The following is a 14652-nucleotide window of genomic DNA, read 5'->3' as shown; positions in this document are numbered from 1 at the left end:
CGCTTTCGCGAGACCGTAGTTGAACTTTGCAAGACTGATCGTGTCCAAGCATGATACAATTGTTTTCTTTTCTTTTTTAATGAAACATCGTGTTACGGCAGCATTTTTTATGTTTAAGTTCACAGACTCAATACTTTAGGTGCTGTAAACTTAACGATGTAGGTTTCTTTTAACTTCGACTAGGACACTCTCTATTAACAATTTCATAAGTAGATTTATTTAAATCTGTAATATTAACTTTTTTTTACATGTTTTTGTACCTGCTTGTTTGAGATGAACACTGGTCTTCTATGTATAGTAAGCTATATTTAAAAGAACTGTTTTTGACGAGTATACTCGTCATGAAAAAAGTGCAAAATTTTGTGTTAATTTAAGTAGATAAATGAATGTGACTAATGAAATAAAAAAATAAAAGTCATTCCATTATAATTTAATTCCATATTACACATACCTTGTGTTTCACGAGTATACTCGACATCCCTTAATTTGTGCGACGCAATTTAGACACGCATTTCCCAAAGAGGTCGAAACAGTTAACTGATTGGAATAAAGTTGTTATGGCTGTTAGACAATTGTTAGTATTTAATGATCGATCGTTTGAACAGTATAAAGTAACCACCAGTAGGTAAACTGTGTTCAATAAAAAATTTTGTAATGTATATCATAAAAAATGATAATAAGTTTTGTTTAGAAACTTTATTTTTAAATAATTTCGTGTTTTTAGGCTTTAGTCGGTATTATCTCGGCAGATCTAAGTATTCTATAAACAGTTTTATGTGGAAGCAAATGTTTGAATAATTTTTGTAAAAATTTCCCGAGGACGTTTTACCTCAGTCTTGGAAAGTTTAACAGTAGCATTTCTGAATGCCGAGGACTGTATCCATTAAAATCTCTTATTTGATAATAAGTCATTGTTATAATCGTTTATTGCGAGGCTAAGCGTGATTGTAGCAGGATACTAAAATAATTAAAAGTTACTAAAGATCTGCATGACCCACCGCATCCGAATGCAATATAACTGCATGTAGCAGATTCAATACTGTATGAGAATATATTAAACCGTAGTCCAATGGATAAGGGACAGAAAAATCAAAACTTGTTTTTTTCAAACTGTATATTAATTACATCGTTACTGTATATTACTCTTCTTCTGATAATCATCTATTAATAGCGCTATACCTATAGTACAGCCGTCGTTATCGCGCTTCGCACGTGAGTCCCTCGTCAGACCTCGAATTCATTGAACTCTTGTGTCATCGACGATTACGCTTTCCGAAATTTCCCACACACACACACACACATTAAGAATTTAAACACCACTCAGATCTGCCTTCATCCAAAGAAGGTCCATAGCTCTTTTATTGCTTGAACGTTATTAAACATTCTAACGTCTCAAGGAAGAATGAATTCCCTTGTGGAAATTTTGAGTAACTGCGTATAACAACTCGGAACAGACGATTTTCTCTGTCAGTCTTAGACCACATGCGAAACGCTTTTCCCTTCTGAACGCAATATCGATCTTCTCCCTTCTGCATCCACTTAACTCCTATATGATATGTATCGAGTTTGCCGGTGGTGTCTTCTGTCGTTTTCGCGTTTTGTGTGTGTCCTTAAAAAAACACGTGTACGTGTGTTGTTTTTTGTAGGTCCTGGGTGAAAAGTATGCTCGGAAAGTATGCTGCGCGGAGTGATAGATCGCGATCGAACTGGAGACAGTATAGCAGGGATGCCCGATACTAGCTCGCGAATTGTAACACCGTGGTTGTAAGTCAGTCACAACGTTGCAATCGTTACAACGTAGTTGTCAGTCCGTCAACGTTATTCCTTCGTCGATTCTGACGCGTTGTCTGCGCACAATTGTTCCACTACCTTTTTACCTCGCCAAACCAGAATCCGAAAAAATAGTTCGCTAGTTCGTGTCTACGTGTTTGGGAAGACTTCGTGTGAACGTCGTCGAAGCGTTGTCCAGTGACGTTAATTGTTAGACTGCGGATTTTTAGGCAAAATAAAAGTGTTTTCTGTATTAACTGCAACAAACAGGGGTCACATAGGAGTGGCTATCATCTTTTAATAATTTCAGTAGATCGAAAATATACTGATATGTACTCTTCAATTATTTTAATATTATTCCTGTTTTAAACTGCAGTTATACTCATTTGTGTCATAAATGCATAAAATCCGCAATCTAGTAATCATCGTGCCCGGATGTTCGAGGAGTTTGTCATTGATCCCCCACGAGCTTGCGTCGAAGAACGTGAAAAACAAATCTCTTCAGATCTCATTCCGTTTATTATTTCGAGCACGCCTTTCACCGGCTCCCTTCACAAATGATCTAGAGGCAAACCTTTGCAAACCCTTACTAGGCTAGAACGGAAATGTCGATCGCAGGTTGGTTGTCTAGATCAGGCATGGGTACAGTATTTTTGTTCCAGAGAGCTGTCAGGTGTACAAGAAGAATACTTGAGTCTTGCAGATTCAGATTTATTCGAGATACTATTGGTACAAGTTCGATCTTCGATGTAGTTGTCATTATCCATGGTTCTTTGCTATTTGTCGGGTAACTTGAGGCAAAATAGATGATCCCCAGAGCCAAACCAGTGCCCCGCAGGGCAATCCGTGACCATGCCTGAGCTAGAAGCTCTCGAAACAGCGAGAAGCTAACAGCAGTAGCTAACAATACGACGAGTAACAAAAGTGTAACAACGGACCAATTCCGAAACGTTCATGCCCTAACGGCGATCTACATGATTGATTCGACACCTATTTCCAGCCTCGTGGCGCGTGCACATGCTTTCGTAAGGCAATGAGGATTGATCCATGATTTTTCGTAGACGGTGTGTCCGTCGGAAACGAATGCAGGCGAGTCGTTCGCTTTAAAAGTGTCTGCGAGTCTAACGATTTCTATAACGCACGTATTCTGTTCTTTATCTTGTTGGCTTGTTGCCACTTTGAAAGCAAACGACTCCAGATATGAGTCGCGACAAGTACGCTAACACTACGGTTACGTTTATTATATTTATCTACTCAGTTTCGGTGGAAGGTGTCCTCGAAAAAAGTAGCTCTGACCCGAAGTGTGTTCACTTCGGCAGACATTACGCGATCGGTACTGTTCGGTAACAATAACGAGCTGATCCGCTCTGATGTATACGACGATATGCCTTACGGCTAGCTTTAACTTCGATATGGTATGTAGGTACAACGTAATCTCTAGCTTGTGCCACGGGAAACATGATTTCCCTTCGTTTTACCGGTTGAGGGACGCGGGCGAGCGAGGAGAATCGAATCCTTTTCATATTCATTTCCACGGCGACGCCTGGGTCGTCTTTAACCCGGCTAGAAAGTAGCATGGCTTCGCAGATTGTAGTGACTTGGTCAAACTGGTTGTAATATATGGTGTAGTTACTGTAGCTTTTCAACGGTACCAGATTATATCCAGGGTGAGACAAAATTAGTGGAGTAAGTGAATGAGTGGTTGCTATGGGAACAAGTGGAAAATAATTTTCTCGTGTTTCGCAGTGATAAAATGACTATATACGGTGTTCTGATTTTAGTATCGTCTACTTTCGATAGCAGCGATCTCGGAGAAAATACACCGCAAGAAACATTGTTTAAATTCCCTATCCACGTGTTTTTGCAAAACAACAACGTCCCCTTCATCCAGTAGTGTCACTGATTCTGCTTCACCCTATACACATCTAGAGAAAAAAGGAAACTCGAGTCCTCCCTGGACTTCCGGTCCCTTCAACACCGGTGTCGCCGTCTCTGAGTAATCGTCCTCTATAATTCAACAGTATCATACACCTATCACGAAAGAACGTGTCTGCTTACGCGGTAAAACAGTACGATACGAGCTACAATTCGATAGAGTCTCTACCTGATTACAAGTGATACGTTTTACAGATTGCAACACGGAACGAGCAACGTTCAGCCTAGGAACAGAAAACAAGGATTCAACGAGAAACACGGGTTTCGTTAATATCGACACGAGAGAGAGAACGAGACAGAGGGAGGTAGAGAAAGTTAGAGTTAGAGAGTTATTTACAATCAGTGCTGCCGATTCTCGTGCTCTTTCCGTCGATGGTTTCAGTTCCTTTGATCCCGGAGGATGCTGAGTACAGGTACGCCCGGAGAGTCACGATGAAACGAGAAGCAGAGTACGCGTAGATACACAATAATACATCGAGGAGCTTGCACTCAAGGACACGGCCTTGTTCGAACCCTGCACTCTGTTCCCTTCAAGGTATGGACCAGTTCACAAAGCCTTTTTGGATTGTTCAGGCTCTGGAGATTGCTTGGGACCGAACGATTCCGTGGAGTGCAAGTCCATAGGATAAATAGTTTCGTTGAAGCGACCCCGCAGATCCTGTGTTGTGCCGTACTACACGTGTCAGGTATATTAAGTATAGTTTTATGTCACGAAAAGATAAGGTTACTCTGCTGTACAATCGTATTTTCACCTGGTGACGACCTGTGTCGCGTGTGATCCTCTTTCGGCGTGGATTTTCGCATGTACTGTTGCGTCTGGTAAGGAAACTTTGAAATGTAGACTGGTTTAATATGGTTTGGACTGTGTATACATATACTTTATAGTTCACAAACTCGACAATTTTTATATGTTTGGAACAGTGTATAGGTTTGATAGTTCAGACACTAGACAATATTATTGATATGTTTGGAAGTGTACATATTTTTAATGAATGCAAGAGAGGGAAAATATTTGTTTTTCTGTTGATATGTTGTTTTTTTTCAGGAAGTGCATTCATCTTGATGTGTGCTGTTACACTATTAAAGATATGTACTACCCATAAAAGTCTCGCAAAATTAAAGCAATCTGTTTAATAAAATTACTGTATCAACTTTTATGTCACCCCAAAAATTCGAGAACGATTTCTTTTGTACCTCTAAATCTAACATTTCCCCAAAACATTTTTTCTATCACTGAATCTAAAAGATGGATATTAAAGGACGTTTCCAATTTAAAAATCGAGTGCTCAAAAATAGCTTCTTTAGGTACATGAATTCTTTAAATATCGACCCCAATCATCTCCCTCAATTTCTTAAACCGGATAGAATTGTCCTACTGAACACTTGGGGGATGATTTCAGTCCAAATAGCAAACGGTCACTAAAACCGACCTAAAACCTTCAGAAATCTGTTCTAAAATCCCAGAAAAATTTCATAAGTTTCCTCACAAGACTTACTATCAGTACATATAACCTTCCACTATTAACAGGTTCCCTCCACTAAAGATCTACATCACAGGAACTACGCCAGATACTTCGATCTTCCACTTCTCTAATTTCCAAAAGAGAATCACTCGCGACAGGACACTCCATCGCTCTCTCAACGTGAAAAACCTCAAATGGCGTGTCTCCTCTCCTGGTTTCGGTCTTCGATCCAGGAACTTCTTTTCCGCGGATTTCGGTCGCGATTCCACCCTTGGTGCCCCATAGATCGGGATCGAGCTCGCCACGATCACGCTGACCGTTACCGTCGGTTGCGTCACCGTTATGAAACCGTTGTCAACAAACTAAAAATCTAAATAATCAAGTTAACAATCTGAGCGTTTGGCGTCTCGAGTACCAGGCACTTTCGTATCGTCGGTCAGTCTTTTTCGCCGATCTCTTTGGCTCGGTCAAGAACGCTAGCATGGAGGGTCAGCATTTCAATACGAAGGAAGCGAAATCTAGATTTTCAATTAAAGATTAACTGAACAAGACCCTGTGGAGTTCAAGAGGAAAGATTAGGCTCGCGATCGGCTTGACAAAGGCGCAGCAGGCGGTAAATATGCCGTATTTACAGAAAAACGCGAGTTAATGGGACACCGTGGAGTCTACACCGGCGAATCTGCTGGCTCTGAAAGGTGTTGCCGGTTGTATTATCGAACCTGTTGTTGGTTCTTGGTTCTCCGGAGAACGAGCCGGTTGTCGACCAGCGTCCCATGATCATCCTGATCACCTCAGGCAGGATCGATCGTCCAGGACTGTTACCATTCGTAGTCGTGCAGATGGAAGGGGTTAGTGCATGGTTGTAGAGCGTGTAGGTAGGTCTCTATCGGCGGCGGCTTGATCAGGTCCAGGTCCGCTCGCTTGATTAGTTCACTGTAGAGCTGTTGGACAGAGGGATCAAGGATTAGAATGATGAAGAGTGTTGCGGGAGTGAAGATTGTCTGGTGTGAGAGTCGCAAAGACGCCTATCAAACAATATAGAAAAAAGATCGTTCCGTTCAGAGAATATGTACTAATCACTTCATTATCGAGCTGTTGAACAGAAGGATTAAGGATGATTTTGAGGAAGATTTACGGATATAAACCTAACAAACAATATAGAAAAAAGATCGTTTTTCGTTCAGAGAGTATAGCCGTGCGTAGAAGTTTTCGTTCGCTATGGACACTTTCCTCGCGGGGACGTTCTAAATAGAACGGTTTTACTAAACCTGGAAGTTCCTACGGATATACTCGTCCTCTCCTATGCCAGTCATACCGTAATTATATCCACCTCCACCGCCGCCGCCGCCGCCGTTCAGAAATGGATTCGTCGGGTTCACGGGACCTGTAATTAAAATACAGCGAGACATTTTAGGAAAATGAAGTTTTCGAGGTTGGAAGATCGTGATTAGATTGGTTGTGCGATGCAGTCATAGTGGTACCAAGGTTTGTTACGTGACGATCATTAAAGAACCTATTAGTAGGCTCCGGGTAGCTAAAATGTTAACAATGTTGCTGTTCTATTGTCCTATTAAATTCTTATTAAATTTCTGGAGGTAGGAAGACCATTTCTATCCATCTCTTATATCTTGAAAGTGTTTCAAACAATTTGAGTTTCTTGTATAATAATCTTCAACTATAACATTGGATTCAGACATACTATTGAAAGGTACACATCCACAAAAGATGAGTTAGCAGATTATCAAACAGCTTAGGAGTTGAGTAACAATCTCTGTGCAAGATACAAGATCGGTGACCATGTTGAATATAGATCACGTTAACCATATCGCAAGGATCTTACCTCCCTTCGCGCCAGGTACACCGAGATTACTGCCCGACGTCTGATAAGTGGCGCCATAGCCTGTGTCCTGATTAGCCAGTTCATGCAGACGAGTTGAGCTAAGTGCCCTAGGTATGGCGTTGCTTGGGACACCATGAGGCGCCAAGTGCGTGGCCTCAGCCACCTGGTGAGGATCCTCTGTTTGTGGCAAGTCGGACACGAAGCCAGTGTCCTTTCTGTAGAAGTTGATGAATATGAACCCGCCGAGAACCACGAGACAGCACAATCCGTACGCTCTGAATGTTGCAGTCGTACCTGAAAAAACAAACAAAATCTATTAGATAAAAATATATGGCCCTTTAGAATTGTCTCCGTAATTTTTTTCTTGGTAGAAGGATATTTAGGTAAGCGGGTCCCGCGTTTGAGAACCTCGACCAATAATAGAGCAATCCCTCATGAATATTGCAAGACGAATCAATATCGAAGCACTTGTCATCTTGACGAGGATCAATAAAGCATTGTTTCCACAGTTATAGAGTCGGTAGTCTGGCTATGAACGAGGATTGCCCTCTGGGGCACTGCCCTGGCCCCAAGCAACCAAGCCATGCCTACTCGAGGCACCCTTACACGCCAATACACCCGAACATTTGATCAAGAAAATTACTTACTCATTGTTCATTAGTAATAACTAATATATATATAATGTACTGATAATATTATGATATATATAATAACTGATATAATTATACACACTCACCATAAGCGTCGACGAATATGCCGCCAATCATAGCGCCGCAACCCCTGCCCAGACCATGGTGAACACCTTGCAACACACCTTGTGCGCTAGTGCGCAATTGAGGTGGTGTGTTGTGGGCTATATAACTGCAACATGCAGCCCATACTGCAGCATGAGTGATACCTTGGATGAACTCGAACGGCAACACCCACCAGGGCGAAGTCAACCAGGAAATGTACAGGAAACGAAGCACGTTTCCGCCTAGACCCATACACAACACCTGCAATAATTAAAATGGGGATATTTTTACCTTTTCAATTTCAAAAGTAGTCACTGCACTGCAGATTTTATACATTCGTGAAAAAAATTGTTTGGGTGAAATATAAACCAGCAAAAGATTAAAAAATCTGATTATATTATTATGTATGTCGCTTCCCAAAATCGACGCAGACGTTATCGCAGACCAACAAATTGAATGGTTAACAATCGTTCTGAATTACCTTGACATGACCGATCTGCCTGATCAGCTTGAAGCTGAAGAAGTACGCGAATATCTCAGAAATATGATTGATCACTGATGCAACTCCAAAGAGAGTAGGCGAGCCTCCATAGTCCTGTAGATGCCAGAAGAGGAAGGTGAAGATAAGTCCAATCCCGAAGCCCATGAACCAGGCAACAAATAGGAAGGACGCACACTTGAGGTCCTTGAACTGCTTCAGCACGGTCATCCATTCCGGTATCTCCCTCATCGTTTGAGCAAACATTTTCGTCTGCAAGTTTAGACACTCATTGGCAAAGGTCCAAGGAACCTCTAGTTGAAAGAACGAAGACAAAAATCAATTTGCTACCTTCCCTTCCGGAGGCTGAGGCTTGGGGTTCACCGCAGCTGAGGAATCTTGAAGACTTGGCAGATTCAGCTGCTGAGACAGTTGACTCTGCAGCTGCTCCTCCCTGGTGGGCTCAGCCGGCGGTTTCACCACTTCCTGGACACAAAGAGGATTTGTAGCTTTCCGATTCTGATCTCAATCGATTTTACACTCTCACATAGACGCCGATTTTAATGGAACTTCGGGGAAAGGTAGTTCTTAGAAAAATATTTGACACATATTTTTTTCTATCGGCCATCGCGTCTACATTGAAGGGGCGAAAAAAATGTTGTCAACAGCGTCACTCACCGGCTCCGAGACTATGATGTCGTACTTGAAGTGGATCTGCGTGGCAGTAATCAGAGCGGCTCCCATCAGCACGCTGAAGATCGCGAAGCAGATAGTATAGTTCTTTTCTCTCAGGTCTGGGCCGCAAGGATGGTCTGGGAATGCGGTGCTGTGGTCCAATGCGATACCCACGAAGAACATAGCAAGTCCCCAGCCTAAGCTGCCAAACATTCGCTGGTGACCATACCTGGAAAGGAAGAAGCTCGAGGATTTGGAGGCTAGCTCAGACCTTGCAGAGAATGCTACCTGTCAGCGTCTTCTCCTAGTAAAGTGATCACTGCTGAGTCGGCTAACGTGATTGCCGGTGCTGCGAAGAATTCACCGACTATGACTAGCAGCAGCAGGAGGAAGAACGTTTTCTGGATGTCCTGTGGAAACATTGTTCAATCAGCAATTATTGTTAGATACTATTTTGCAACAATCTAACAGTATAGTAGTATTATGCAATATTGCATCTGTTGTATGTTTGCATTAGACCGGAAGAAAAATAAAATTAACCGGCAGTCTGTAGACGATGGAACTGAACAGCGGCTTGACCCATCCCTTGTTTTCGGCGGCATCATAATTGGCGGCGTAGGAGACAGTGTGAGGGCTCTGTCGAGAATGGATCCTGATGTAACGTTTAGCCCTGGACAGGGTCTTGTCCTCGCGCCTAGGCATCACCACGGGCGCCTCAACGTCCTCCTCATCTTGATCATCGTTCAGTTCATCCTCATCCTCTACAAACGCCAACTTTTTCTCTTTATCGTTAAGTTTCCTCTCACGTGATACTTCATTTTCTTCATCTACACCTCGTTTCACCATGACCTTCGTTGGGGGCGGTTTCGCCCTAACCTTGGTGTGCGTGTACGCTTTCTTCGGCGGTCTTCCATCTTCCAAAGGTTGATTCTACACGAAAAGACACTCTTCAGTATGAGAAATTTGAGGGGTGACCGTAACGATGAGAAGTTTACGCTCTTCATACTTGAACATAAGTGAAAAATGTTACAGTACTTACATTGAGGAACCGTTTGTACTCGAGCACATCAGCTGGACGGTTTCTTCGTTGCAGAGTTTCGAAATCTATGGTTTTGGCTTCAGGGTTGGTCTCCGTGTCTTCGAAAACCAGCTGTTTGTACTTCAAGTCCTCCACAGGGCTGTCCTCAGTAGTGAGAACCTCTCTTCTGACTCTATTGTTGTCGTGCTCGTTGTTATTGTGGTCTGGAATAGTTTGCCCGACTGTTGGTGCTTGTTTGCTCCTGAGTCTCGCTCTTTGCCTGATCAACAACGCCGGTGTGTCGTCTGCCTTCCTCAGCCTCTCGAACACCACGTTGTCAGCAACTTCTAAACAGTCTTCATCGGTTTGGTACAATTCCTTCTGGTTCAGGGATCTTTTGACAATTCGACGCTCGGGATTCGACGCTTCTAGGTACACCGTGTTGTTCCTCATCACCATGCAGGACGTGGCCGGAGGTTGGATGAAGCCCAGAGGCAGGGTGAAGATGATCCAGCAGGAGAGAGAGGCCAGAAGTATTAATTTGCCTTTTTGCCACCTGCGGAGGGAAATGGATCACTGGAAATCGATTGGCCCACTTCACGGAAAGTCACGGATCGCGAGATCCTCTGTTCTCCGGAGACGAGGACATTTTCTACCCTTGACTGGGTTAATCGATAGGCGTAAACCTACATTTACTCTGGCCGCGTGGGTATCGAAATAATCGGCTGGTCATCGGATTTGTCTAGAGTAATTTACTGGGTTTGCAACCGCGTAAGAATTAAATTCGAACTCTGCAATTGTTATTACAATGATTAAATTACTTTCATTTCGTGGGATTCTTTTCTACCATATGGTTAATATAATCTTTTTAATCATGTGCACTTTCTTCTATAAAACTGTGAAACTTGAGAAGGTACCAACCAGTTTGTAATATAAACCGTATTGCATGGGCTTAAAACATCACACTAGGTAATACATTTAAACATTAGGAAAAGTATACCCATATGATACATATAAAGTTTTTTCTTCAGTAAACTACAATCAAGAAAGAAGTACCAATCAATCTAGTTTTAAAAGGAATAGCTATGAAACAAGGTTTCTCCTCCAGGAATGTAGCATCAGCAAAGATTTCTCCAATCACCATGGCTACAAACGGAAACCCTACAACAAGCAATCAACTCCAAGTTCACCAGGTGTCCACACTCACCTGTCAGCAAGGGATCCCCAGAAGGGCGCGCTGAGGAACTCGATGAATGGCCTAAGTCCAATCAGCAGTCCGCACTGTCCAGCGTTCATGCCCATCTGCTTGAAATAAACTCCCATTAGCGGGAACAGGGATCCAAAGGCAGAGTAGAAGAAGAAGTAGAACGTCTTGACAGTGAGCAGCTCCTGGTCAACGGCCCCGAACAGGTATTCGATCACGTCGCTTTTCCCTCGGATCTTGTGGGTGGCCTCTTTAGGTTCCGGATAGAGGTTCGGGTCGACCTCTCCGCTGGCAAGGGGGTCCACCATGGGCCTGGCACCCGGGACCTGGGGTAACGATCTGCCGGTGGTCGCCTGCTGGGACCCATCCTCGCCCCCATAATCATACTCTTCGTGGCCATAGTTCTGCATGACTCCGGCCGAGGACTGGTCTCAGCCACCAGAGCCTCTTCAACGTTCTCTTCCACCAACGAGATCACTGCCGGCCACTGTCAGGAGACACAAGCACCCTTTTCACCCTTCACCTTGTCGTCACCTGGCGATGATCTTCAATAGAACCTCGATACCTAGCTAGCCTAGATCTCCTAGCTAGCCTAGGTGTCCAAGCTTAGACGATCTCTCCGTTGACGACGGGTGTACCGTCTTTTCGACAATCGCCAGCCACAATCCTTTTAGACCAGCGTCGAATCGATGGCCAACCGTGTGGCACCTTTCGCCACCGAGATCGATAGTCCTGCCACTGCGCCCGCGCAACTTTTACACCCCCGCTCAACACCCCGCCTGAAGCCTGGCTACTCAAAGCTGTGATGGCCTTCCGTTCGATCCTCCCGAGTACGAGCTACGAGTGCCGGCGATCTTCGTCGTGATGGAATCTATAGATTCGATGGCTCTCCGAGGACGCAGGAAATTGTTGCGTTTCGGAGAAGGCGTTTGGAATGTAGGGGTTGTGCAGGGTTGGAGGTTGGAGATTACCCCTGGAAGATTTAATGATAGGAAGTTGAGCGAGAAGTTGCATGTTGTAGGCTGAGGTGGTGACCGGTGGAAATAATTGAGTTTTAATTGCATTGGAGGCGCCATTTGGAATTTGGGCTAGTTACCCCTGTGAAATTTTGTGGAGTATTGTAGTAATCTTAAATTTCTGGAATTCTTGAATTGCTAAAATTTCTTGTACTTTTGGAGTCTTAGGATCTAAGAGTCTCGAAAATTTTTGACTTTGTCTTGGGATTTTGGAACCTTGTGGTCTCGGAGTTTTGGAGTCTTAGAGCTTTGGGGACTTGGCGTTTTTAAATTTTTGAAGGCTTCGGGTCTTGGGACTTCGTGACCTATGGGACATGTTCTGCTTGAACATGTTCAGCCCCATCGCTAGGTACATCGTGTCTCCCACCCCGAGGCACTAGTTTCCATTTCCTCCGACTCCGTTCCGTGTTCTGCGATGCTTGCACAGTTGATCATGGGCCGGATATCCGGCTTCTGATGACCGTAAGCAAATGTCACCGGCATACGTTCGCGTTTACTCTTCGTCGTCTTCTTGTACTTCTTCTTCGATAATACATCATGTTTCTCGATTAGAAAAATTGTAAAAATGAGTCATCGTCGATTACATACCGAGAATTAAAGAATCATGTTTAGTTGTAATCTGTAAGATTACATTCTTCGAAAAAAATCATTCGAAATAAGAAGTCACACGAGCAGATAAGCTACTTAGCCTCAAGATTTGGTTTCCCCGGGGTTAAAGCTCAACAATCTGATGTCTAGACGTTATTCCCCTTAATACGTTTAATCATTCACCTTCAGGTTCTTGGGGTCCTGAGATTAGAGGCTTGGGTTTTCAGACCGTGGAGTTTTCAAATTTTGAGACTGTGATCTTGGAATCTTGAGATCGCGTGGTCTAGAAAATTTTGGAGTTTTGAGATTGTAGTCTCTCTTGGACCTTAGAGTCTCAAAGTCTCAATGCTTGTAATGCATGCAGTCTAATCGAAAATGTAACGCATTTCTCTGCCAATAGCTATCGATAAATTCACAAAGGATCTGCACAGAGCCCGCCAATCAGAAACGCAGCTATCTGGAACTGGCAAAAATTGCGTCCTTGAGGAGGTTAATGTAACCTTTCTTCCTCTCAGCAGATGTTCGCTTATCGGGGCCGAGTCATTATCAAAGAAACTGTCGAGATACGAGCGTAAACGGGGATCACGTCCACGGTTGCTGTTATGAAGCTACGAAAAGAGCTGTCTCTCGCGCAGAAAATGTTCCGGGAGTAGAACAGCCTCCAGACGCGTGTTTAGGGAAACCTTTACCGTGCTGGCGAACGACAGTGCGTTGAATGTCGCAGACCTTGACCCGCATCGTGGCTCGCGCCTCGCTCTTTTATCTCGCGAATCCAGGAGTTTTGCTTGGGAAAAATTGTTATCGCCAGCTGCGTTGACGGAACACAGATTCGGACACGTGGAATCCAACTCGAGCTTTGGATCCGGTGATCTAATCGAGAATGAGAATGACGAATTAGATCGGGCCTGCGTAATCACTGGAGTAGCCACTTGAATAAATGGACGTCGTTTTGGGGTGGTACTGTCAAGCAATTTCTTTTATTTCCTGTTTACTGTTTAGAAATGATTCACGATGACTCGTGTACATATGGAACGATGTCAACGAATCGTGCTTGTAATGATTAAGCTCAACATTCAGGTTCAAGAATAAACTAGATTGTACCGAGAAGTAGTTTGTTAGTTGACAACTTACACCAACGCATCAAACAATTATTATTTTACCTACCTACAATTTCTCACGAACATGATCTCAAAGGAGGGAAAGGGGAGCAATCCTCGCTATCAACTCACAACACACATCACTCAGTCATAGCTGAGATAAGATATTTCTTTTTAATCTGTAATCTCTTCCAAAAATGCATCAGAGTGGAGTCTTCCTGCGGATAGTTCATGACACATTTTGCTATCAATTAATTGAGTATGTAACATCATGCAAGGCACGATGCGTATGCATGATTGCGAGTTCTTTCTTGATAAGACTTCCTGTGTGCTTTGGAAAGCATCATGATCGGTGCAATGATCGCCGCGAGATTTCACCGCAGGTGCAGTGCTTATCGCTGCAGCTTCCGTGTGTCAGAAGTTTATGGGACTGCTTATGGTAGCGGGACGATAGCGGACGGGTGCTCGCGTGGCAGGATTTGCGTCACAATCATTGTTGACAATGCGGACGGTACCGGATAAGACCGTGCATAAAGAGAACGCTGCTAAATGCACGATTAATTATCATCATCTCTGAAAAAGATCGGGAGCACAAGCTCCTATTCTCTAGTCGTCACCGCTGACGCAAATCGACTTGACCTTATTTCAAAGTTCAAGTATGAGCGCCACGGTTCGCCTAATCGTCAAGACGAAAGAACCTGCACGCACTCGGAAGAAATCGCGGCAGGTTGCACTGAGAAGTCAACAGAAGCTGTTCAACGGACTCTTCTGGTCTAGAACTTTGCAAATTTTGGAATGCCACCTTTTTACTAAATAATGAGATACTTCATTCCT

The 14652-nt window shown here is 43.6% G+C and overlaps 1 protein-coding gene across 2 annotated transcripts; it reads right to left on the bottom strand.

Moving 5' to 3' along the window:
• Positions 1 to 1096: 1096 nt before the first annotated feature.
• Positions 1097 to 11880, bottom strand: Jef (major facilitator superfamily domain-containing protein 6 jef). 2 transcript variants are annotated; one of them, XM_076439164.1, is made up of 11 exons: positions 11121 to 11880; positions 9935 to 10469; positions 9436 to 9825; positions 9184 to 9305; positions 8899 to 9124; positions 8572 to 8706; positions 8224 to 8493; positions 7745 to 8003; positions 7009 to 7302; positions 6437 to 6552; positions 1097 to 6109 (listed from the first exon to the last, which is right to left on the bottom strand). In XM_076439164.1, the coding sequence occupies exons 1-11, from the start codon at positions 11525 to 11527 to the stop codon at positions 5987 to 5989; spliced, it is 2877 nt and encodes a 958-aa protein (XP_076295279.1). In that variant the 5' UTR covers positions 11528 to 11880; the 3' UTR covers positions 1097 to 5986. The 2 variants fall into 2 exon arrangements, with proteins under 2 accessions (XP_076295279.1, XP_076295280.1); XM_076439165.1 differs by having other exon boundaries at positions 6484 to 6552; positions 11121 to 11878.
• Between the last annotated feature and the right edge of the window lie 2772 nt (positions 11881 to 14652).

Source organism: Lasioglossum baleicum, chromosome 15, assembly GCF_051020765.1.
Source record: "Lasioglossum baleicum chromosome 15, iyLasBale1, whole genome shotgun sequence".
Classification (NCBI taxonomy): Eukaryota; Metazoa; Arthropoda; class Insecta; order Hymenoptera; family Halictidae; genus Lasioglossum; species Lasioglossum baleicum.
The sequence above is the reverse complement of the archived record's forward strand: the minus strand, read 5'-3'. Positions and strand labels throughout refer to the sequence as shown.

Coding starts and splice junctions, on each gene's coding strand:
- Jef (XM_076439164.1), bottom strand. CDS start 11,527: ATGCAGAACTATGGCCACGAAGAGTATGATTATGGGGGCGAGGATGGG. Junction 9,306..9,435: donor CCATCGTCTACAGACTGCCG/GTTAATTTTATT, acceptor ATGTTTCCACAG/GACATCCAGAAAACGTTCTT. Junction 8,004..8,223: donor GGCAGATCGGTCATGTCAAG/GTAATTCAGAAC, acceptor TAATTATTGCAG/GTGTTGTGTATGGGTCTAGG.